The sequence below is a fragment of the Mus musculus genome, chromosome 10 (assembly GCF_000001635.26).
Source record: "Mus musculus strain C57BL/6J chromosome 10, GRCm38.p6 C57BL/6J".
NCBI lineage: Eukaryota > Metazoa > Chordata > Mammalia > Rodentia > Muridae > Mus > Mus musculus.
The window spans coordinates 116127902-116154092 of NC_000076.6; the positions used below are offsets into that span (position 1 = coordinate 116127902).

A 26191-nucleotide genomic window follows, 5' to 3' on the forward strand; every position below is an offset into this window, starting at 1 on the left:
CTTGGGTATCCTAAGTTTCTGGGCTAATATCCACTTATCAGTGAGTACATATTGTGAGAGTTCCTTTGTGATTGGGTTACCTCACTCAGGATGATGCCCTCCAGGTCCATCCATTTGCCTAGGAATTTCATAAATTCATTCTTTTTAATAGCTGAGTAGTATTCCATTGTGTAAATGTACCACATTTTCTGTATCCATTCCTCTGTTGAGGGGCATCTGGGTTCTTTCCAGCTTCTGGCTATTATAAATAAGGCTGCTATGAACATAGTGGAGCATGTGTCCTTCTTACCTGTTGGGACATCTTCTGGATATATGCCCAGGAGAGGTATTGCTGGATTCTTCGGTAGCACTATGTCCAATTTTCTGAGGAAACGCCAGACTGATTTCCAGAGTGGTTGTACAAGCTTGCAATCCCACCAACAATGGAGGAGTGTTCCCCTTTCTCCACATCCTCGCCAACATCTGCTGTCACCTGAGTTTTTCATCTTAGCCATTCTGACTGGTGTGAGGTGGAATCTCAGGGTTGTTTTGATTTGCATTTCCCTGATGATTAAGGATGTTGAACATTGGTGCTTCTCTGCCATTCGGTATTCCTCGGGTGAGAATTCTTTGTTCAGTTCTGAGCCCCATTTTTTAATGGGGTTATTTGATTTTATGGAGTCCACCTTCTTGAGTTCTTTATATATATATATTGGATATTAGTCCCCTATCTGATTTAGGATAGGTAAAGATCATTTCCCAATCTTTTGGTGGCCTTTTTGTCTTATTGACGGTGTCTTTTGCTTTGCAGAAGCTTTGCAGTTTCATGAGGTCCCATTTGTCAATTCTCGATCTTACAACACAAGCCATTGGGTAGGGGAGTGGGTGGGAGGGTATGGGGGACTTTTGGGATAGCATTGAAAGGTCCCTTCTCTATCTAGATGGAAGGGCTATCCTTACTCAAGGCCCACTGAGAAACTATGGAAACAAAAGCCATCTCATAACTTGGCTATGTCTAATCACTCATACAGTTAATAGAGTTTAATGGACTTTATATAGTTTTTTATTAGAGCAGATAAGGTAAGACAGATCCAAATTCCTCCTCTGGATTCATATATGAGAAATAAAGACTCAATCTCGGTTCAAGGATACTTTCGTTTCAGATGATCCCAAATAGGTGATGATGTTCTGAACTGCACTAAGATGCAACTGACTGGGTGTGTCTCCTCAGCTTCTTCTGATGCTCATCTAGGATAATTCTGTAGCTGGTTATTTACCTCAAGCCTATGAGAATACGGCACCTACTGGTCTAAAAAGGACATAACTATAGCTTCAGTGCCTATACCTCTTGACCACGGAAAAGGGCCACGTTACACTTTAGAATTTCTCCATCCCTAGAGAAAGAATTTTTGCTTTGGCACAATTGTATTCTACACATACCAATTTAATCATAATATTAAAACCATTTGCGTATCTTTTTAAAATAGTAGCTGGTGGTTAAGAGCATCCTAGAATCAAACTGTCATAGTTCAAATCACAACTTACAAGATACATAATTTTAAACAATTCATCTGTATTCCTTGTCTGCATAATGAAAAGCCTAACAGTTGTAGTACTGAATTGTGAGGGTTAAATGAGGTAGCCCATATAAATTCTTTAAGCCAGAGATAGCCCATATAATGCTTTTAACCCAGTGTCTCAAACTAATTGATCTTGCTTGTCAAATTTGAACAATCATAAGCCCCCACTCATATTTGTAATTTCCAGTATTACCTGCTTGCTATTTGAAAATGAATGCCTGTATAAATCAATTAATCTTACTAATCCATGGCTTCAGAAAGCAAAGCAACCTTCTGACAAAGGATGGTAGTAGCACCAGGCTTGCCCAGCACAGAATGTCATTGGCCCCATTGAGACACACCCAGACCCAGGCTCAGTGATGAGCAGGCACAGGGCCCTCTGTAGACTCTCTAGCACCAAGAAGGAGAGAAAGGAACGAGAAAAATGGGGACGGAGGTGCCATGCTAATAAGCTGCTGGAACGAATGCCAAATCAGCAAGCATCCTTCAAAAAGTAGAGCGCTCGTCTCAGTAATTGGGATTCTCTAATAACTTCTAAGAAAATAAAGACACTCGCAAAGGATATTGCAGGATAAAATGGAAAGAATGTGTCTGTCAATAAGGATTAATGAAATAAATTTTGAAGTATTTTCACGACAATAAGGTAAAGCCATAGTTTTAAATTTATAAAATGTCAGCATCTTTGAAGTGAAAGCCAAGAGATGACACTGTAGAGCCTCTATGTGTAAAAATGCACAACCTTCTCCATGTGTGACAGGGAGATAGTACGCCAGGGCCAAAAAGTGGGAGTGGGTGGGTAGGGGAGTGGGGGGAGGGTATGGGGGACTTTTGGGATAGCATTGGAAATGTAATTGAGGAAAATACGTAATAAAAAAAAGGAGAAATAATTTCAATAAAATAAAATAAAGTAGTAATTACCATCTTGCAGTGAGAATGGATATATTTCTTAAATTTTTCACTGTACCACGATTTTCAAAACTTAACAATAGACAAACTGAAAATAAAAACCATGGTTTTTGTGACATTGATCATGAAACTTGAGTTTTTACAAATACTGCTGCTAAGACTCATGGTCTGCAGTCTGTTCATACATTCGCTCTGGCTGTCAGCAGACTGTGTTTAGATGTGAAGACACTGGGTGGTATGGTGGATGCCAGAAGCCAGAAAGGAGGCTGATTCTAACCTCATTTCCATCATTAACTTCTGTCTGGCCTTGAACTAACTTTCTTAAATTTCACCAAGCCATATGGCTACTTGTGCAGTGATCTTCCAAAGGGACATTTAGAGCTCTAACGGCTCTGAGGTGGGGTTCCTGGGGATCTTCAGATACTGAAACTGCATAGCCAGCTAAGCAGCTTCATGTGAAGAGACTATACAACTTAAAGACTTAGATACACACACACACACACACACACACACACACACACACACACTTACTTCAGAACCATGAAAAGCATGACAGCACAAAATTCAAAATACAAAATGTAAGAAAGTACTCACAGTCAAGGAACAGATTGGTTCTTATTTAAATCTCTCTCTCTCTCTCTCTCTCTCTCTCTCTCTCTCTCTCTCTCTCTCTCTCTCTCCTTCCTTTTCCTCTATCCCTCTTTCCCCATTCTGTTCTCTGCTTTCCTTCTTTCTTCCTCTCCTATTTTAATATCCTAACTGCTATCTAGAGAACTCAGGACCTTACACATAGAGCTACCACTGAGTTATACCCCTAGCTGCGCTATCTCCCAAAATGTCAAATGCTTGCATAATCTTGAAAGCATGTTCTCTCTTAACATTTTCACCCTAGTCTCTGCATGCGTACAAATGCATTCATGTGTGCATGTACACACACACACACACACATACACACACACAGAGAGAGAGAGAGAGAGAGAGAGAGAGAGACCTTAGTTACTCTCAGGAAGTTAAATAGCATGTGGTTCCTCAGAGTGAAACCAATATGTTTCCTCATCAAATATGCAGAAATGACCTAACCATGGTCAGAAGGAAGGAACTGGTCTGATTTCTAATGGGTGATAAAGTATACTGCGTGGCATTTCTTTCTGAGGTTTACTCATTTGATTTCTGAATGACCTCACTCCATCTCCTCGAGCATCGTTGTCCTTTGCTTCAGAAGCTGTGTGAAGCCCTACATGAGCACCAGAGATAACGCTCCTACTGCGCCTCTTCCTATAAGCCTCCAGGCCCCGTGCTCCACGTGCTCCATTTATGTTCATTGTTCTTCATTTATTTAATTATTTCCTAACATAATTTTTAACACCATAACAGGAATGGGACAATGTCTTAGTAAATCAAGACGCTGGTCATGAAGCCTGATGATGGACATTTAATCCTCAGAACCTACACAGAAGAAGAAAACCAACCTCTGTAAATGTCCTCTGACTGCCGCATGATCATGTCTGCTCCCACAGAAACAAATAATACACGTAAAAAAAAGTTTTGATATGATTTTTTAAAAATACAACTGCATTTAGAATTACACAAGAAATTCACTATCTAGTTATTACCAGTAATATTCAAAACCACTTTAACTGCCACACGTTATAGCTAATCTTCATTTTCTGCAAAACTTTCTTTCTTCTCACCTCCCCTCAATATACTCACCTGTGTGATACGGTAAATGGATAGTATTTGGTGAATCATGAAAGGACATCTGTGAAAATACAGCTCCTGAATAAAGATGTTTAACTTGAAAATCTATGTTTGCACAGGCAGCACCTTTCAGTGAACTGCTGTGTGTGCTCTGTGTGGTCAGAAAATTCTTTTCATCCTAACATCTGTTTCCCTTTAGTGTGAACTCTGTGTAATCTCATATTCTTTCTTGACTGTCAGGAGCCAAAGTCATGGCTCATGACACTTTAGGTTGCACAGCACTTTCTTCAGCAACGTGGACTGAAGACAAAGTGTCACAGTTTCCCAAGAAATATTCTCCTTGGTAGCCACAACCTACTCCGCTACACCTCCACACCATCTGCTTTCTCCTCAGAGCTTAAAGATGGAAGCCAAATGTTTCTACAAGTACGAAGGAGATATAAGAGAAAAGTCCAATCGTGCTTCCAGTCCTTGGTATTATCAGAGGGATGGACCCATCTGGGTACTTTGGAGGGATAGAATAAAATGGGAATGGCCATAAACAGTGAAATTTATTATAAAGATTCTGCTCACATGGTACAAGATGAGAATGAGATCTTTGATCCTCGAGGTGGAGATGCAGGAGATTTAATGGAACACTTCCAATATAAGTTCAAAGGTCTAAGAAACAAAAGAGGTTATGGGGTAGGTAAATTCTGAGTCCCGTTCTGAAGGACTGACTCAAGAACAGTCACACGGGGAGAGTGAATTCTCTTAATTTTTGTAGTTTGGAGGAAGCCCACCTACACTGAGAACAGTGCTTAACCAGAGCTTCCACTTCAGCTGTCAATCCTATCCATAAATGCCCCCATAGACATGCACACAACAATGTTTAACTAAATATCTGGGTATCCTGTGGTCCAGCCAGGTTGACGTGTGACAGCGAGTTTCAATACTGTAGAACGCATCTACATACATTCTGATCTAAGACAATTGATTCCAGAAATATAAAGTTATTGCCAAGATTTTTCACTTTGTGGAAGATTTAGGGTTGAAAAACTATTAATCTTATTGTGTAATAATTATTACTATATTTTTATCTAACTCTCATTCTAATATTTCCGTTCTTTTTAAAATTATTATTAATAAGGATTTAAGTATATCGTTGACGTTATACTAAATCTCATTTATGTGCGCCAAGGGAAAGAAAGTGTAGTTGGGTGAGTAGACACCTTGCCTTAGGGAAGTTGTTAATGCTCTTGAGACTGTGTGCTCATTAGGAAATGATAATAACTGTACTGGCTTTGCAGGGCTGTTTTGTTGTTTGTTTATTTTGTTTTGAGGCAGGATCTCTCTATAGAGCTCAGGAAAGCCTCAAATGAGATTCTCCTGCTTCCGCCCTCTGAGTGCTACGGTTACCAGGGTGCACCACCCCACTCAGCATGATGGTTTTAAAGATGAAATAGTCAATGTGTTGAAATAGTCAAGCTGGGGACACAGTGCATGCAAAGTGCTAGCTCCTCATTATTCATAATGTAAAGCCTATGTGTCCAAAGCTCTCCTTAGCCTCTTTTCCTCTCCTGTTTTAATTCCTGGCCCAGTGGGGCACCCAGCTCCAATCTCTCTCTGATACTGTTTCTTACTCTGTAAGCACTGAAGAAATTCCATATGAGCCCTTCAACCACAGCACAGAAAAGAGAAGCATGTGTCTCAATTCCAGACGGGCATGGTTTAGATAAGTCTAAAGGGATAAGTGTGATTGGCTCATGGCCTTGTGTGTCTTAGTGTTGCTCTTCTTTGCATTGGGTATTTTTGGTGATTTGCTTGAGCAAGACATCAAAATTAATACATAGGCCCACATTCACTGTCATCCGATAGCACACTCAGCGTGGACACCATGTTTCTAGACCCTTGTTGCACCCACAGGAAGACTGACAGCCTAAACGTCAGAGAGAACAGAACCCTGCAGACTACCGTGTACTTTAATCACATCTCTGTGACTGCCTGCTGCGTTTGCATTACCTGTGGTGATGTGTCTGCTGAGTGGCTGACTGAAAGAGCTGGCAGAGAGAGGGAACTGCACCACACTTTCCTAAGGTTTTGCTCCGGGACTGGCCCTACTATGCGTTAAAACCCCTTGACTTGGATTATTTAGGGTTCCATACATTTACAAAGCAGAGTTTGGACTGGACTAACCAATATCCACATTCTCCTTGAGGCAAATGATGCACCAAACATTTCGGATGTTCATTCTCCCGTCAGCAAGGCTGTTTTCTGATATTATTTCTGAAAAAGAATGGGATTTCTGCTACCTTATGAAATTCTTATAGTCTAGCATATGCATATCGTGCAAACACATATATCTATACTGTCAAACATATCAGTGCTATTAACCCTATAATGTTTGTAGAAGCACCTATTAGTTTCTCTTATAGTTACCAATTGCTTTGAGACCTTATCTTGATGAAGTTCAATATCTGAAGATAAAGCTATGTTTCCAAGGAAATCAACATGTAATTTATTGGAGTTTGTTTGAAATCTTCTGCTCTTGGGAGATTGAGAACAATAAATGCACATCGATATAAAATAACACATGATCTATTCTATGTCAGGAATTGGGTCTGTCTTATTCAGAATAAGTGTGTGTAACAGTCATAAGGCACATGTACGCATGTTTTCAGCACAGAGCTACATTTCCCATGTAACTAAATGGTTTATTTGATCTATGAAGAAAGTTGAGCTTTCCCTTCAGGATAAAGGTTAATGTGGATGGGCATAGTCAGGGGAGGAGGTGAACCTCAGAGTTCCTGTACTCTTACAAGGGGATTAATTTCCTGTGGAACTCCTGTATTCCTCAGCCGGAGCCTCAAGGTGACTCTTTCTCATCTCCTTCATTTTGGTTTTTTTGGGTTTTTGTTTTTGTTTTTGTTTTTTGTTTTGTTTTTTTTTTTTTTTTTTTTTTTTTTTTTACTTTTTGGTATCTATCCTTTTGTCTACCAGAAATATTTTGAACAAAAATGAAATGGGGGGGGGAGAGAGAGAGAGAGAGAGAGAGAGAGAGAGAGAGAGAGGAGAGAAATTAAAAGAGGGTTGAAGATAAAGCACAGTGGTATAGTGCTTCCCTGGTGTGCGTGAGGTCAGTCCTCTCAGAATAAAAACTTTTGAAGATCACAGGGACTGTGAAGGCAAGCATGAGTACTAACAAAAACTAGGAGTAAAGATTCTGCAATGGCTGTCTCTGTGATGAGTGAATTCCTCATAGGATTCATAAACTAGAACAACTTCTAAAGGTTTCAGGAGTTACAACAGATACAGGAATAAGAAAGAGGAAGTGAATCTGTTATCATCCACACCCACACAATTAGATTGGATTAGATTAGATTAGATTAGATTAGCCTAGCCTAGACTAGACATTGAGGGAAAGTGTCTAGAAGAGGCATATCACATCTTTCGAAGGTGAGAAAGTGCCTTCTTTAGACTGATTAGAGCAACTTATCTGAGGATGGATATTTAACACGAAGTTGGAGAAAAGCAGGCTCATGCAGTGCCATGAAAGTAAAGAGAACAAAGTTTTCAGGAGGAAGAGGAATCCTCATCCTATGTGTCAAACTGCTTCTGAGAAAGACAGGGACACGCAGCTGTCTACTGGTGTGGCTCTATGGAGACCCCTGGTGATATTAAGAGGGCATATGACCCTGCAGAGGCCATTAGTGCTCTTAACAGGGTTGGTTCCTTCCCATTCTCGGGGCACTGTCAGATGAGAGAGGAATGAAATGCAGATAATCATAAGGTACAGGCTATGGCCAGTTTGCATGACAATATTTTGTGTAAATGGCTCCCAGGAACAAAAGCGTTTTTTTTTTCTCTCTCTCAACAAAGGAAAGAATTAACAGCTAAGTGGAGAAGCAGACCGTATGGCTTTATTTTCAAGAAAACTTGCAAATGTTTATGTACTGCCGGGAACAATCCATCAGTGATGGAGAAAACAGTGATACAGAAAACAAGCAAAAGAGAATTCTTGAGAACAGAACATAGAATAGGAACCTAACTGAGGGGATTGGCCCTTGATGAGAAAAAGAAAAATGTCTCCTGTGGGCCTGAGAGGCCTTGACAACCACGAAATCTCAGAACCCAGTGCCTGGCACACATTGGAAACTCATGAAATATTTGCTGAGTGAATCTAGTAGACATCTCTTCTAAATCAACAAGACAATACGAACCAGACACAGAATGGGCAAGAGAAATTAGGACGTGGTGTAATTTATCCATGTCCCACGCTTGGTTGTTGCTTGGTTTGTAGTGTGTTCTTTATGATCCAAACCACAAACCCTGACTATTTTTTCCACAAACTATGGTTTCTAATTTGGCAGCATAAGCTATGTGGAATCTAGTTAAGTTGGTTTTAGGCTCATTTAATATCTACTGTGATCCTTGAACAATGTAAGGTTCAAATGGAAAATAATCTGTCTTCTAGCTTACTAATTCATTTTCAGATGTATGGAAGGTATTTAATTCATTTATCTATGCCTACAATTTCCTTCCATTTCCAGAATTATTTTTAGCACTGATAAAATTACTAACTATATTAAATCAAAACACAGATAATATTTACAGGCCAAGTATTTATCTCACCTTAAAGGCAAAGATGCTAATTGGCACTTGGTAAGATTTACTTCATGGTTATATAGCCAATGATTGCTTACAAGGCTTTGACATCATAAATAAGACTAAAATACATTGTCTACTCTGATGAAGTTCGCATAGACTTACTTCTGTTATACTTGATAGGGGTGAGGTTGGGTGGGAGGTCAAGTGGACTAGATGACAAACTATTTGTTATTTAAAATATACAACATACATTTTGAACATATAGAAATCATAAGAATGCTTTTGAATATTTGTTATCGAATACTTAACCTCCTCCAAATCCCAGACACCCAGAAGTACTGAAAAATCAAATTCCATACAGAATGTACGTCATACAGAATGTACATCAGATAAGATGCTTTTGAAAACGTGTTTAAAAGTGGGATGAGTCTCCTAATGCCAATGAATCCTGTGATTTTGCCTCTTCCCTCGGAATAAACAAAATGATAAATTTTAAGCCCTCCTATATATCTCTAGTTCAATGCAATGCAGACGGAAATGGTGTTTATTCACATTCTAATGGAGCCTATGAATAATGAATGATGAGCTACATTTGATCACATGGTAACAAGAGTTGGAAAATAATGCACTCAGGAATTTTGATGAGTTAATAACAGACATGTAAATTTACCCTCACACGTTCCCGGATGAGAAATGATCTCATTATATTCTAGTGTTATTGTGAAGTTTTCATTTACGTCTTGTTAGAAAGTCATCTTAAGTGGATCTCATTTCTTCTTACTGTGTTTTGAAGCTATTCTGATAGCCTAATGACTCACTTAAACGTTCTTTAAAACGTTCTTTCAAAAGAAAAAAGTGTGATCATGGCTATAGTTTAAATTTTTTTTCTGGACTGAGGAGATGGCTCAGTGAATATGTATTTGTCACTTGAGCATCAGAACCAGAATTGGTGTCCTCAAGAGGCAGACACAGAAGACCCCTGGGGTAAGGGGCCCAGCTAGGCTGGCAGGGACTGGCAAGCTCCAGATTCAGTGAGGAGCTCTGCCTGAATAAGGAGGAGGAAGATTTAAAAGGACAGGATGTCCAGGTCAAGTGTGGGGCCTCTGCTTGCATATTCACAAACATGCATCTGTGTGCCAACACATACTCTACTTGAAGAAAGAAAGAGAAAGAAAAAAGGAAAGAGAAGGAAAGAGAGAGTGAATGTATAGAGAGGGAGGGAGGGAGGGAGGGTTTTTAGATTCAGGAATAGTAGACTTAATTTAAGAGCATGGCAAAGGAGGCTTTGAATGAACATAATTTAAACTGCAATACTAATGATGAGAAAGAGCAAACCAGTTGAAAAGTGCCTAGGAGAGTACCACGTATGTAATATCCAGAGATCTTCATGCCCAATATCCCCAAGATCAAAAGAAACTCTTAGCGTCCTACCCAAGCCACCATGGCCGTTGGACTCGCCTCTCTGTTACCTGTCTCCATGGTGCCTATGGACACCCAGTCAGACTTCGGTCCTCTTCAGTGTTCCCACCCTATTTCTCAGGAATCCCAACAGTCCCTTTCATTTCACATGGCACATGGACGAAAGAGGTTCTCTGCTCTTTCCTCGCAACCACCTACTCTTGAGCTTCTAGGGCCTAGAAAATCACTATGGTTCTTAACAATGGATGGCTTCCTGCAGTTGGGTCAGCCCTTGGGTATCTGACGCTTTCGGCATCTGCACCAATGATGCTTCTAAGGCCTCAAGCTCAAGGCACATCACTGGGTGAAGTCGAGTCCTACAGGAACCAATAGCAGGGGATTCTTCTCTTGTCTCCCCTCTGACATTAGCGTGTATTCCTTTGTATATTACAAAAAAGCAAAGTAGCACAGCATTTTGGAGTGTGTAGGGCACGTGGAGTTCTGTCACAGCTTTTGACCTGCTCTCTCTCTCTCTCTCTCTCTCTCTCTCTCTCTCTCTCTCTCTCTCCCTCCCTCTCCCTCTCTCCTATTTCCTTCTAGGTTCTTGTCCTTGAATCTCCCTTTTGGAGGCCTAGCCCTTACTTTCCCTAGGACAGCTTCTTTCATGAGAAACCCCTTAACCATTCATAGACATAGGACTATTTTTTTTTCTAGCTCACAGGTCTTTGGCTCTAGCAGATCATTCTGAATCTGCACATGGACAGACCATTATTTCAAGGGATGAACATGGTTCGTGTCAATCCTATATGTTGGAAAATAGAGAGCTGGGCAAAGGTCTCGGTGGTTAAGAGTACCTGCACCCACATCAGGTGCAGGCTCACAACCTTTGAACAGGCGCAGTAGATAACCCATCCTGGTGAAGAAGCACTAAGATGGCAGACAATGACAGACAAGATAATATTTTAAAATAATCTCATCGTAAGACCTTTGCAGAAGTAGAATTTCAGCAGAAATCTGGATATAATGAGACACTGAGACCCACAGTATGTTAGAGAAAGCATCTATTAGTAACACCACGAGTGTGAAGGCCTTCTGGTAGAGGGAGTTGGGTGTGTTGGAAGGGATGAGACTAGAACACATAAGGGGCTGGGGGAAACATTCCTCGGTTAAAGCCCTTGCTGTGAAGTCATGGGTGTCTGAGTTTGGATCCCTATCATCCACAAATGCTGGGTGGGTGTGGCAGCCCACTTATAATTCAAGTTTTGGAAGGCATATTCCTAGAGCAAGCTCCCTAGCTAGGCTAGCCTCATCTGCTTGCCCTGAGTTTGCCTGATACTGAAGACCATGATGGAAGATGAGAAGGGTGAGATTCCTAACATCTACCCCCAAGCTCCACATCTACCAGCACAAGCATGCACTCCACACATGTGCACACCCATACATGTATAAACACACAAGTATGTGCACACGCACTCATGCCTTATACATATACACAGAAAAAAGTTCTGGAGCTAAAGGGGAAATGGCAAGGTTGGAGGGAGGGAGGAGCTGATAAAACAGCACTCAAACAGGGCCATGTCAGATTCTAATTTTACTCTGAACAAGTCAAGATGCCCCCAGAGAGTTTTAAGATAGTACTGACATGATCTAATTTGTGATTTAAAAAAAAAAGTCACTCTGGCTTTGTGCAGAGGCAAAGGAAGCTGGAATCAGGGAGATCAATTAGAAGCCTGCCACTAGGATCCATAATAATTGTTGGAAGTGCGGTAATGGTGGTGAAGGTTGTTGGAAGTGATGTTGCTGTGACTGTGGTCCACAGACAGAATGGACTTCAGTTACCAACAGCAGGACACAAGGAAAAGGAAGGATGGAGGAATGATGTTGTGGTTTGGTTTAATTCTGGCATTTTGTTTTGTTTAAGCACTTGAAGGTTCCAGCTATAAAAAAGAAGAAAAAGGAGGAAAGAGCCAGTCTTGTGTGAGAGTCGGGAGGGCAGGGGCCAGAAGGTTAGGCCCAACATCTAAATGGGTGTGTCGGTTGTGGTTAGAAGGGCAAGCAGTAAGTTCTTAGGGAGAGTTTCTGGTTGATTTGAGACTATGGTTTGGAGAAAAAAAAAAAAAACAAGAGACTGAGGACGGAGCACTGGACTCTCCGGTGTGTAAGAGTTTGGAAGATGAAGAGAAGTAAGAAAAGACTTGAAAAGAACTGGCAGAAAAGAAGCAACACGGAGCGAGGGTGAGGCCTTGGAGCCTGGTGTGGAAAGACTATCCGGAGAAGTAAGGAATGGCCTGTGAGGTGACATGCCTGTGCCGCTGAAGGGTCAGCGGGAAGGGGACTGAGAGATGCACCCTGGAGGTAGCAACTCACATTTGTTTGACTGGCAGCCAATACACTTGCCAATACTGGCAGCGATACCTGGTACTTAAAGCCCTTTCAGAAACAGAGTCCTCACTCAGACCTTGTCAGTTCCTCACCTGCGAGTACATGGTAAACAGTTTTAAAACCGGATCCACAGAGAGGCAACAGAGTCAGGGACAGCCTCTGCTCCAGTTGTTGGGAGATCTGCATGAAGACAAAGCTGTACGTCTGCTACATATGTGCAGGGGGCTTCTGTCTAGACCTTGTATGCTCTCTAGTTGGTGATTCAGTCTCTGAGAGCCCCTACGGTCCAGGTTAGTGGATTCTGTTAGTTTTCTTGTGGAGTTCTATCCCCTCCAGGTCCCTCAATCCTTCCCCCAACACTTTCACAAGATTTCCTGAGCTCCACCTAATGTTTGGCTGTGAGTCTCTACATCTGTTACAGTCAGCTGCTGGTGGAGCCTCTCAGAAGACAATTATGCCGGGCTCCTGTCTGCAAACATAACAGAGTATCAATGATAGTGTCATATATTAGTTCTTGTCCATGGGATGGGTCTCAAAGTTGCCAGTCACTGGTTGGCCATTCCCTCAGTCTCTACACAGTCTTTATCCCTGTACTTCTTGAAGTCAGGACAAATTTGGGGGTGAAGGTTTTGTGTGTGGGCTGTTATTCTTATTTCTCCATTGGGAGTCCTGCCTAGCTCTAGCTACAAGAGGTGGCTACTTCAGGATCCATATCCCCAGCTGCTAGGAGTCTCAGCTAGAGTCACCCCCATAGACTCTCAGGAGCCTCTCCAATCTCAGGTTTCTGGGAACACTCCCCCCACAACTGCTGATTTCTTTTCCCTCTCCTGGTCCTGCTTCCCTGGCTTTTCCCACACCTGATCTCCCCTTCCCCTCCTCATCCTCTCTCCCACCTAGTTCTCTCCCTCCATCTGCCTCTGATGATTATTTTATTTCTCTCTGAGTGAGATTCAAACATCCTCCCCTGGGCCCTCCCTGTTATTTAGCTTCTTTGGGTCTGTGGATTATAGATAGCATGGGGTAATCTGTACTTTATGGCTAGTGGACACTTATAAGTGAGTTTATACCATGCATGTCCTTTCGGGTCAGGGTTACCTCACTCAGGGTGATATATTCAAGTTCCATCCATTTGCCTGTGAAATTAATGGTGGTCTTATTTTTAATGGCTGAATAGTATTCCATTGTATAAATAAACCACATTTTCTTTATCCATTCTTCAGTTGAGGGACATCTGGGTTGTTTCCAGTTTCTAACTATTATGAATAAAGCTGCTCTGAGCATAATGGAGCAATGGTATGGTGAAGCATCTTTTGGGCATATGCCCAAGAGTGGTTTAGCATCCCTGCATCCCTACATCCCTTCCCTCAGTTTGTATGTCACCTTTCCTGTGGAGGGATAGCCTGCTTAGATCTGTACATGACATGCAAATCATTCAGAGAGCCCAAATACTGGTGACACCCTAATGGACTGTTTCACCTCACTCAAGCCTAAAGGCACAAAGCTTCAAGTGATGGAGGCATCTTAGTATGAGTTTTTACAGTGTCCTGGATAAAGTATCTGAAAGTCTGTGATCATTATCCTGAGCCTGCTGTCACTTTGGACTCCAGGAACAGCAGCCCATGATGAGATTTCACCCCCCACCCCAGGCAACTGCAACCATATCACTTGAATGAACTACTTTGGCCCCCTCCGAGAAACAAAGATGACTCAGAGGCTAGCTTGCCTCGCTGGAACTGAGAGTATCAGCAATCAGGCCACAACCAGACCAAGGCTGCTTATTATGTGAACCCTTTCCCCACTGCCCCAATTCTTCCCGAATTTTTAATTTAGAAACTATTAACTGTTGGAGCAATTAACTAATTATTATTAATAAATAATATTAATTAGATAATTTAGGAATTAAGTATTTAAACCTAAATCTTCTGTCGGTACCTCACAGAAAGACTGGGGTGCTCAATGTATGTCTCTACAAAGCAGTCATTTTGATTAAATTCCTTTCCTGCCTTTTTCATCATTATTTTTTCTGGTTTTCCTTGGGGTAAATGGCTGGGCCTGACATGTTGGAGCCCCCAGAATAAGGAAGGCCTCTGGTTTAGACCTCCAGTTACAGCACAAGCAAAAAGAAAAAGGAGTCAGAAACAATAGGTGATGCAATGCTTTCTCTTATAAAGGATGGTAGCTAGATGGTTTGTGTGGCTTTCAATGGGTTTTTGTTTCTTTTCTAAGCCAGTCTCCACAACACAGCTCGCCATGTTTTCTGGCCCCCTCTGTTTCACTTACAGATCCCCCTGCCTGTGCCTCCCAAGGGCTAAGGTTTTAAGTGTAAACCACTGAGCCCCAAAGGCTTTGCTTCAGTATGAAGACTATCATAGGACATTCAAGGTAGACCAGAAAGCTCTAGTAGACAGGGCCAAATTGGTGATACAAAGAAAGAGAGAGAGAATTAACCAACAATTACCTCTCACTGACATACCAAAAAGTGTTTATGCTTTGGCTACTGTTGTTCCTTAAAATCTCCTCTAAGTTTTAAAGAAAAATTTAGCCAAGAAAATCTTAGTACTTAATGTCTACTCACTGAAATCATTTCATTAGGATACTTTTTCAGGTAGGGAATTATTGGCCCAAAGATCCTGAACATTTTTAAGACTATTGGGAGTGCTCTGGTGCTCTTTAAAAAATTAATTTACCTTGCTGCCAGTAATGTATAAATAATTAAGCTTTATTGAAGTCTTACTTGAGTTATGCCATGTATCTTGATGTCGGAGTTTGTGGTATTCTCAAAGTGTTTCAACGAATCTTACTCTTAAAAAATGAGGTTAACACTTATAGACAAGGAAAATGTTTTCCTTTACTTTGCTCTGTCTTACTTGTTTTCAAACTAAATATGTCTCTAATAGTAATAATTGTAATAATCATTTATTTTAGATCACATGTTATTTTAGATCAAACACAAATGGTATGGTAGGGGGGAATTAGCTTTTTAATCACACCAGCATATATTTGAATCTCCAACTCATTACTTGGGTTTGTTACCAGTCACTTGAGTTTCCTCTTCAAAATATATATGAATATTAATTAAACTAAATTAATTAATATTAATCTGTTTTCTAAGTCTTGGAGTGAGTTAAAATTAGATATCTGTAAGATCCCTGTTTCCCAGTAGGAAAATTATTCACGAAGATGGTGGAACTTTTTAAAAAAATTATTTTTTTCTAAAAAAATTTATGAAACATATTTTCTTTTAAAATCAAGAAAAGAAAAAAAGAAAAAAATATTCTCATGCAACATACCTGGTCCACAGTTCATAAAAATCTCATTTTCCAGTTTTGCTAATCGCTATGAAACAAACCACCATGAATTTCAATGCTAGTAAACTATTGAAACAGCCAGCACCTGGGGCGTCCCCTGGGATAGCACAGGCTGCGGCTGTAGACCTGGGCTCAGCAGAGTCTCTAGAAATAGTAGCAGTCCGCTAGCTCCAGGTGACTAAACGAGGCTTCAGCTCGCAGGCTTTCTGATTAGCCCAGCTAGCAATGGTAAGGGAGTAACAAGAAGAACACAGATGGAAGTCGGATGCATCGCAACACTCGGTCAGTTTCCACACCGGTAAGAGAGCCCATGGGGATGGGGAGAGGGTGGTCTGGGTCACACTGTGCTGTTGGGAGCATCCACGCTGGGATTTCTGTCAGCGGCTGGTGGGGTGAGTCAGCACAAACGCTCTTTGATTCACAGAGAAACATATTTAGCCTCAAAGTCTGAAGTGTAAACATCCTATCGGTTATTCAGCGTGTCTTTACCGTAAGGGCTCACCATCCCAAAGACTGGATCCCAAACGCATCCATACAAACAGAACCCAAAAGTTTCATAAAAGACAGTTAGGAAAGCACATGTTTTCTCTGTTTTGTCCAGTGTAGTTACCACACTACCATGGGGATAGGAGGCAGGGGGTGACCTTATTTATGATAATGAAAGAAGGGGTCACAGGGAGGTGAGCTGAGAAATCTAGATATGTTTACAACAAGGGCATCTGGAACCCCCACCTTCACATGCAGGCTTCACTAAAAAATGCCAGGATCTTTTTGGTGCGTCCTATGAAGAGATTGCTGAAGGAAAGGTGTCCCTACGAGATGCCCCTGGCCTAGTTCCTACCTGGGAATGGCAGGTCTGCTGCTTTCCCTCCGTGAACCAAGAACCTTGGATTCTAATCGTAGTAGCTCTCACACGAATCTTGGACCCTGGTTAGAAATTATTTATGACTTCATTAGTTGATCTGCATAGAAAGTAATGCTCTCTGATAAGGAGAATCTCAAAAATGCCTACACAGCAATGTATTTCTAAAAATATATTTATTGAATTCCCGCTGTTTTCTTGGCCCTGAGTGTAGGGTCTGGGCATACAGAGATGGAAAATGGAAATTTAGTTTGAACGTTTAAAATAGTGTTTCTGGAATTGGTGCAAAGTTATGGACAATTTTTATTTCATCTGTGGTCCTTAAGGATAAATAGCAATGTCAGAAATAATGTAGCCGGTATTTCCATCCATCCTTATAAGAAAACTGGATTAATTTCCTATCTGATTCAATATTACAGAGAGCAATCATCAGGGTAGCCCAGATAAATCACTTGACTCAAAAAATCAAGCTCAATTTCTCATAAAATACAGGGCTGCCAGGATTTTTTTTCTTTTGAGTGTATCTCTAGTATGAAACATGAGCAAGCAATAATGTCTAATGAGGGCCAAAATTTCAAAGTACTATTTAAGGTTTAGTGCCCAGATTTTAGACTAAATAGGAAGAAGGTAGTTTTCAAGGATTTTTCTTCATATGTATGTATATGTATACACACTACACACACACACTACACACACACACTACACACACACACTACACACACACACACACACACCACACACACCACACACACACATACACACACACACATGAAGAGGCTTTACCTGTTTAAAACTTTACTTACTAGATAGTAACTTACTAAATAGTAAGCTCCGAGACAGATGTGGGTTTTTAGTGCCTTATACCAAAATACTTTCAAAATACAACTTCCAAAATCTTCAATTTATTGATAAGTGACCATCACTAACCACTCAGCTGATAACGTAATCTGAATTGCATTGTACAAAATTAACCATTTCTATACTTAGCTGCAGTCAGGGAGAATAAGCTATATTCGGCCTTTTTGTTTTCCTGCTCCATGCATTTACTTCTAGGGGACAATTTAGTAACGAAATCGCAGCTAGAGCAATCCTAATATACACCTTAGCCTCAAGCCTGCTGAAAGGGGGCCTGGGGATGGGGCCGGGGGTCTGACTGTAAGGATTAGGAAGTACTGAGGAGAAACTGACCGAGTCCTGCTGCGTTCGAAGCCTTCCTTGCAGCTAACAGGTACTCCAAATCTTGTTTTTCTAGAAAAGAGATGTCTCTGAGAGTGCCAATCACTGAAATAACACACTGTGGGGAAATTACATGGTTATTACTGTGTTGCCACCTCCCTCTGCAGATGAAAGAACTGAGGGTACACAAAAAAACTTCCACACTCTGTCTTTATTCACTTTAAGTTATGCAGAAAATTGTTAATGCCCACTGTGACAGAAAAATAACCAAGATTACCGAGGACGTTTCAACAGCAGAGCCTTTTTCACAGCATCTCAAAAACACTTGCCCATAAACCATGCATCACTTTTATCCTGTTTCCTGGAGAACGGGGTAGCACACCCGGAGACGGGAAGCGGAATCCAGTCACAGCCACTGAAGTGAAACATAATCTCCTCTGTGGTGGGAATTGAAAGAAATGAGCGCCATCCATCCCGTCTGCTCGGGCTTAGGCCGCAAACCACTCAGAGGGTCTTTCAGAGCTTGTGCAGTCTCCTGCCCTTTAGTGGCTCAAGCTTTTATGTCATCATGTGTGGAACTAATATACCCCTGTTGTCAGAATACGGGATCTTAAAAGGAGAGATAGCCATCTGGCTGTTTATAACAAATAAGGCATCAGTGGCCAGTATAAATTAATACTTTCTTGATGTTAATATGGTATCTGTATCTTTGGTGACTTAAAACCACCTCCGTGTATGGCTAGAAAGTAAGTTCTCTGGGGGATTTAAGGCTTATGAGTTTGCCCTGGGATGTCTGTTTCTTAGCAGGTCCAGACACCATTTACAAACCAGTCTTGTCTAGTGCTGGGCACAGGGTCAGGATGTCCCCTCTGTCCTTTCAACTGTGCTCTAAGAGTGAGGCAGCCAGAGCAGCCATAGACAGAGGTTTGCTGTATTTTTGTTTGTTGACTTGTCTCTTGTTTTGGCCTGTGGTTGATGGTGATGGTGATGGGTTGATTGTGATGGTAATGTGTGTTTTTTTGTTGTGGTTAACTCACTGAGACAGACTCACTATATGGCCATGGCTGGCCTGGAACTTACTATGTAGACCAGGTAGCCTTGAACTCACAGAGATCCTTTTTGGCTGGGATTAAAGATATGATCCAGCCACTATACCCTTAAGTTTTGTAATCTTGATGGGGCTCATTATAGAAAACTGAATTTGTCTGACCTTGTCTTGCCAACAGTGTTTACCAGAGCATTGTTTTTTTGTTTGTTTGTTTTTGTTTTCTGCCTGGATCTAGTTTGAGCCACCTTCAGCTCAATCCTTTGGCTGCCATCTTCTGTCCCCAAAATGATGAGGAAGGAAGGAAGGAAGGAAGGAAGGAAGGAAGGAAGGAAGGAAGGTAGGTGGTGGGTAGGAACAAGCCAAGGAAGATTGAAAGAGAACACAAAGGAATAGCAGTAGGTGAAAATAGCAATACAGAAGAGGAAGGATAATCAGGGAGATGGAGGGAGAAACTTCTCTTGATTGAAACACATAACAGTGAGACTTGAAGCCTCTGTTGAAACAAGTAAGATGCTGTGACATGTAGCCAGGATAAGAGTTAGTCATGGCTGAGTCATAGCTTTTTTCCTTTCTTGAAAGTGTTTTGGATTAGGTTTCTATGTTCTTCCATTAGATAGATAGATAGATAGATAGATAGATAGATAGATAGATAGATAGATAGATAGATAGATAGATAGAGTGATAGAGTGATAGATAGATTGATTGATAGATAGATTCATAGATTCATGGATGATAGATACCTGATACATAGATGATAGAGAGATAATTTAAAGATTTTTAAAGTTTAAATAAATACAAACCAACAAAGCATAAGAATGGATGTATCATAGGAGAATGCAGTGTAAGCTCTGTACTTGTGTAAGCTTTTCCCCCTCCAGTGAATACACAGTCAAAAGATCAAAGTTGTCATCATTTCTTACTTTTAAAAAAAAAAAAGATAATTTATTATAATGATGGAGCCTGCCACAAATTATATAAAATTAAAAGATTTCAGGAAAATGTATACAGAAGTTCTAACTGTCAAGTTTAAGGCCGCTTTGGAGGCAACAGAGAAAGGCTTATCCCAAGAAGAGTGGAAGGAAAATAGGGCACTAATTAAGAGCTAAGATGGAAATAGAAGAGGTAGATTAATGATACAAAGAGGAAACTGGGTTATTAAAGACTTTCCAAATGAACCAGCCGAGGGGTGCTAACCTAAGCTGCTAAATTCAGCTGCTTTTTACTAGCATCTAACTTGTAGTGGTAGGAAAAGAAGCAAGCTGGGTATGAATGTCATTCAGCGTCCTAAAGAGTCCTCTGTGCACTGTGGACTTGGGGCAGAATTGGGTGGAGAATACAGGGAGGCAGACATTTGGAAGTCAGAGAACTTCCTCAAAGCCTGGCCCTCTGACTGCAAATAGAAAACAAACTATAGCGTTTCTTGGCAAAATGAAATAATTTGAATATTGTGTTTTTTCTCTTTTCTGATTGCCTGATTGACTTTTGGCTAAAATTCCCCAGCAGTGATAAAAAAATCAATTAACATAAATATCACCAGTGCAATCAGGCCACCTCCTGCTCTGATATTATTAATCATTCTAATAAACAATCTTTAGGTCTCCATTTGATCAACACAGCTGCTATCCCGTTTCCCTTTGTTCTGAATATGCAGATAAGTAGCTCAGCGAATACATTGCTTTCAATGTCAATGTGTAATAAATTCATGGCATTAGGCGAAGTTTACAGAGGACCATTCACATGCCAGTTCTAGCTGTTTTCTATCTAAAACTCTATGTGTTTCTCATAATTTCCTAAGTTACTTTCATAATAAAGAATGCTCTTATCACCCCATTTAATAGATGAAGAAACTGAGGGTTATTTTTTGGACAGTTGAGAATTTAATAGAGATTTCCCACCCCAGTTTAAACCCAAGTCTTTCTCATCACCCTGGGCTCGTAACTATAATTCGTTGATACAGGGAACGTATTTGGTATTTGCTCAACCACCCTCAGCTTCTAAGAATGCAAGCATAATTATTTAGTTAAGTTATCTTATTATAGCAAATGTCTCCCAGCGGCTCAGAAGCCACATTTGAGAGCCACTGCCTGAAGCTCACAATTACTTCCTGTAGCCTTCCCATGATCAACATTTTTTCGTCACAAATGCATGAGGCTGTGGTGACAAGCCACTTTTAGAAACTCTGCCCCTGACTTCCATATCCCAACACACTCTTGTTTCCACAAGAGTGTTTCTAAAGGAAACAAGAGTTTGTACCCTGGGATATTCCTATACTGAAACTGAGGCCAGCTAACAAGAGCGCTTATAGAGTCTTTTTGGGCTTGGGGTTGGGTTGGGTTGGCCCTTTATTTTGGAGCAATGAGACGTGATGTGTGAGTCTACGACGCACTCGTATTTGTGTTTGCATAGACTGAGAGATGGCGTCTCTCCCCTCCCACACTCTGAAGGGCAGAGGATGCAGGCTTAGGAGATCAGAACACACACATTCTTGCTGCTCCTCTACTGGGGACATGACTAAGGGGTTCAGTGAGCGTAGTCATCTGTGACCCAAGCCACAAGTGGCACTGGTCAGCTCTAGCTTTTTCTGTGGAAACAGCCTTTAAAATATACTGCAAATATCATTTGCAGAGAGTGACTGCCAATAAGAGAAGCTAAAGTCTTTTCAAGGGTCATGGGGCAGGAATCGTATTTTAAAACAAATGCGAGAGACAAAGACGTTCTCTAACCCTAACCCTGAGACACTTTAGATCATCATTTTAGACAATGGAGGGAATCCAAATCATGGGTAAGCTGCCAAGCCCCTGCTGTTGAAGTACTGTTCAGTTGGGCCAATGATAGAACAGCTACTCTCCAGTGGGTGGCCCCGCTCCATGCATATACACGCACATAACAACTCACTGGGCTCCCTGAGTTATTAAGTTGGAATAGGGACATATTGGAGGCATAAGGTAGGAGTTGAAGGGGACATACTGAGGACATGCATGTTTACATTTCACCATACGTGCATGTGAAACTCTCAAGAATGAATAAAATGGCAAAAGTTTAAAAGTTAATAAAAATACATCAGAGGAAGTGAAACAGCACGCCTTTAATCCCAGCACTTGGGAGGCAGAGGCAGGTGGATTTCTGAGTTCAAGGCCAGCCTGGTCTACAAAGTGAGTTCCAGGACAGCCAGGGCTACACAGAGAAACCCTGTCTCGAAAAAACAAAATAAGACAAAAACAAAAACAAAAACAAAAACAAAAACAAAAACAAAAGTGGAAAGGACAGAGAAAGCAGGATGGAAAAAAATGTCAATTGACTAGAAGTATGTTTACAGGAGGAAATATAAAATAGTGTGGCTAGGAAGTAATACAATATATAGTGGCTCAATTGGTATCTGACTGAAATATTTAGAAGCAAATCATTCAGATGTAGCATAGCAAATAATATTTTTGAACTAAAGCTTAGAATCTATAAACTTCAGAGGCCTGTGTTATAGGAACTGTTAAACCAAGGAAATACTATGAGGATGTTTTTCTTAACTTCAGAGATGAAGAGTCCTTTGAGATTACAGGCAGAAAAAGCAAGTTGTCTACAGAAAGGCCATTGTCAGGTCAGGGTATTTTTTTTACAGTAACTTTCCTTGCCAGAAGGCATTGGGATAACAGCAGCATATTTCAAAAGAAAAAAATAAAAAATAAAAATAGAGATTGAATCAAGAATCTAGCCAAAATGTCATTTGTTATTAAAGCATCATAAACATAATTTTAAAGATACAATATCTCCAAAAATATGGCACTCCTGAGCCTCATTTGAAAGTAAGAGATACTAAAATCCAGATAAACAAGAGATACATCAAATGAAGAGGCCCAGGGATTGTGGCATCCTTTCTAGGAAAGGAGAGAGACCTACACCTTACCAGCTAGGCACATGTGAACTGACACCATGGAGAAAGAGAGAAGATGTTTACAAACCTCAGGGGTGACTACAGTGTGTTCTGCACAGTGTGTGCAGTAGATGTGTGTGTGTGTGAGGTTAAGACAGCAAGAGTACACAAGTTTGGTTAACCAGAGTTACGACTATTCATTCAAAAACTGAGAGCTCTTTTAGGGATTTTGGCTTTAATTGCAGCTGATTAGACTAGTATTTTAGACACACCATTATGGTGTTCACATGAAAAATTAATTAGATGGGCCCAATAAGAAGACTCAAATGGGTAAAGCTCTTGCTCCCAAGCCTGATGACTTAAGTTGAATTCCCTGAAGCACACACATGTTAGAAAGAAAGAACCAGCTCTTGCTAAGTTTTCTTCTGACCTCTACACTCTTCCATGGCATAATTGGGTGTACACACACACACACACACACACACACACACACACTAGTGATGATGATGATGATGATGGTGATGATAAATGTTAAAAGTGAAAAAAATTAAATATCACAAAAGAGGGGCAACCCACTGGTTCTCTACTTAAATAGTCCAGAGCCAGGATGGGAATCTAAACAGATGACTTAAACATAGACAAGATAAAATGGGTTGGTCATTCAGGAGAGGTTGAGGAAGGAGAACATTGAGATGAGAATAGAGACACATTAGGACTAAGACGAGGATGCTTAACAAAGTAGGTTCTGTGTGGCTATTGAGAGACAGCATTTCTCCTAGGGGAAAAGATGGTCATCTGACCTTCTGCTGCCTGACTGGGCTGCTAGATATGGCCATGACTCGGATGGGTATAATCAAATGATAGATGATGTTGCCTGGTAACAGTGAGAGGACTAACTGCCTTTCTCCCAGGCAAACCAAATTCAACCATCATTTACAAATAAATGGCCAGGAGCCACTCACACTCTCTTGACTTAAGTCCAGCATCTTAATCAATTCCATCAGTCCTAATTATAACTAGGTAATGGGCTTTACCTAGTTTAGTGGGCAGTCTGGTGACCAAAGGAAGCCTTCTTTGAGGGCAAGGTCTCCCTATGTTTCAAGCTGACCTACAATTCACTATGAACCAAGGTTGACCTCAAACTCATAGATCATTTTATCTTAACCTCCTGTGTGCTGGGGAAACCTTCTTATAAAGTGCTATCTTGAGGGGTGAAGAGATGGCTCTCAGTAGAGAAAGTGTTTGCTGAGCAGATATAAGGGTCTGAGTTCACCACCCAACACCCAAATGGAAAAGCTAGGCATGGCAGCACGTGTCTCTAACTCCAGTGCTGGGATAGAAACTGATCCTGGGGAGGGTCATGACCAGCTGGGCTGTCCTTCAGTGTTTCTGCCTCATCACTGGGGTGTTGGAACACTGCTGATGTGTGTTATAGTTGCTGTGTTACCTCCTCACTGCTGCGGTGCTGGGTGCTGAAGCTCTGACATGCACTGCTAAGGGAAGGTGAAACACAGTGTTCCTCCTGGTGAAAACAGCGGGAGCTGGGACAGACTGTGCTTCTCAAACTCCAGTGCAACCAGACGCTGCTGGGAACCTTGAGGAGCTGAGACTGGTGGTTCCCATCCTCCTGTGTACCTGACGCCACCCTGGAGACTGTGAGGATAGGAACAGGAGCTCGCTGGCCATGATGAACCCGGGACAGGGAACGTAGGAATCCAGCCTAGCTTCAAGTGAGTGCCAGGAGTATGAAGGGGATTCTACAGGAGACGGAGGTGCAGCTCTGTATGATGAAGGTCTCCCCCACAACAGTCCTTGATGAAGCAGACGGTCCTTGTTTGTCCAAACTGCTTTATCCATGGTGGAGGAAGATGCATACATCTTACTCAGGGTGAACCAGAGATTAAACACTGTTTGCAGGAAGGGATGCCCAGGAAGAGAAGCTCATTTGATAAACACTCAGGGCCTATCTAGGTACCTCATTAGCACGGAGAACTCTGGGTTCTATGTTATGTGAATGGTTGTTATGGTCCTCTTTTTTTTAAAATATTTTTTATTACATATTTTCCTCAATTACATTTCCAATGCTATCGCAAAAGTCCCCCATACCCTCCCCCCAACTCCCCTACCCACCCATTCCCATTTTTTTTTTTTGGCCCTGGCATCCCCCTGTACTGGGGCATATACAGTTTGCGTGTCCAATGGGCCTCTCTTTCCAGTGATGGCTGACTAGGCCATCTTTTGATACATATGCAGCTAGAGTCAAGAGCTCCAGGGTACTGGTTAGTTCATAATGTTGTTCCACCTATAGGGTTGCAGATCCCTTTAGCTACTTGGGTACTTTCTCTAGCTCCTCCATTGGGAGCCCTGTGATCTATCCAATAGCTGACTGTGAGCATCCACTTCTGTGTTTGCTAGGCCCCGGCATAGTCTCACAAGAGACAGCTACATCTGGGTCCTTTCGATAAAATCTTGCTAGTGTATGCAATGGTGTCAGCGTTTGGAAGCTGATTATGGGGTGGATCCCTGGATAGGGCAGTCTCTACATGGTCCATCCTTTCGTAAGGGGGGTGTTGTAGTCACTTGATCCTGGAAAGGAACCAAGTCAGGAGCTACTTCAAGTTCCTGCCATTCTCAATCATGAGATTTACCAGGGTTCTGAACTTGCTACTTCCTACCAGTTCTTCTGTCTGGTGGCACAGGTCACTGCCCCATACCAGGCTTAGTCAAAACAGAGCTCCAGGCTCAGTAAGATAGCTTGTTTCAGAAAACAAGATGGATAAGCAGCTGATAAGGAAAACCAGAAAGCAACCTCTGGATGAACCCACATGGATAAGCTTAACTGCAAACATTTGTACGGTACGTGAACATCATACACACACACTCACACACACACACCAGAGCTGTTACAATACAATAATGGAAAACTGACTCCCTAATCTCTGAATAAGAGGTTCCCAATAAACCTAGTCATTAGAATCTTTCTAATTATGTTTTCATTATATTTAAAGCTTTATGTTCATATGCTGGTAATTATCAGTAGAAGTACCCAATTTTCCTTATGTAGTATGTTAGCTTCTGTTACTATAACATATACTAAAGATAATCAACTGTAAGAGTTTAAATCTAGAGTTAATTGGCCTGTTCATTAGGGGCCTGTGGCATGGTGGCATATTATGGTATATATTAAGGGGTGTATTAACTGTGCGCAAAGAAAGACAAAGGAAATAGATCTTGATTACTTCCTGCAAGGGAACCCCAATGGGTTCCACTTCTTAGGGCACAGAAGCCATAAGCTGAGAGCCAAGTCATTAAGTCACTGGTGGCCTTTGGGGGCACATTTCAGATCCAAATTCATGCACATAGAAACTGAATAACTGACTGCTAGAAAATCTCTTATCATCC

At 41.3% G+C, this 26191-nt stretch overlaps 1 protein-coding gene across 4 annotated transcripts in view; it reads left to right on the plus strand.

The window, feature by feature from the left end:
* Ptprr (protein tyrosine phosphatase, receptor type, R) overlaps positions 1–26191 on the plus strand; it is a 256745-nt gene that overhangs the window by 109714 nt on the left and 120840 nt on the right. Inside the window, exon 1 of one of the 4 annotated variants that reach the window (NM_001161837.1) lies at positions 15997–16136. The exons of 2 other annotated variants lie outside the window; for them this stretch is intronic. In NM_001161837.1, the coding sequence (NP_001155309.1) occupies positions 16104–16136 (33 nt within the window). In that variant the 5' untranslated portion in view covers positions 15997–16103. Of the gene's footprint in view, positions 1–15996; positions 16137–26191 lie in introns of those variants that run through there. One more of the 4 variants, NM_001358484.1, reaches the window with a different exon arrangement.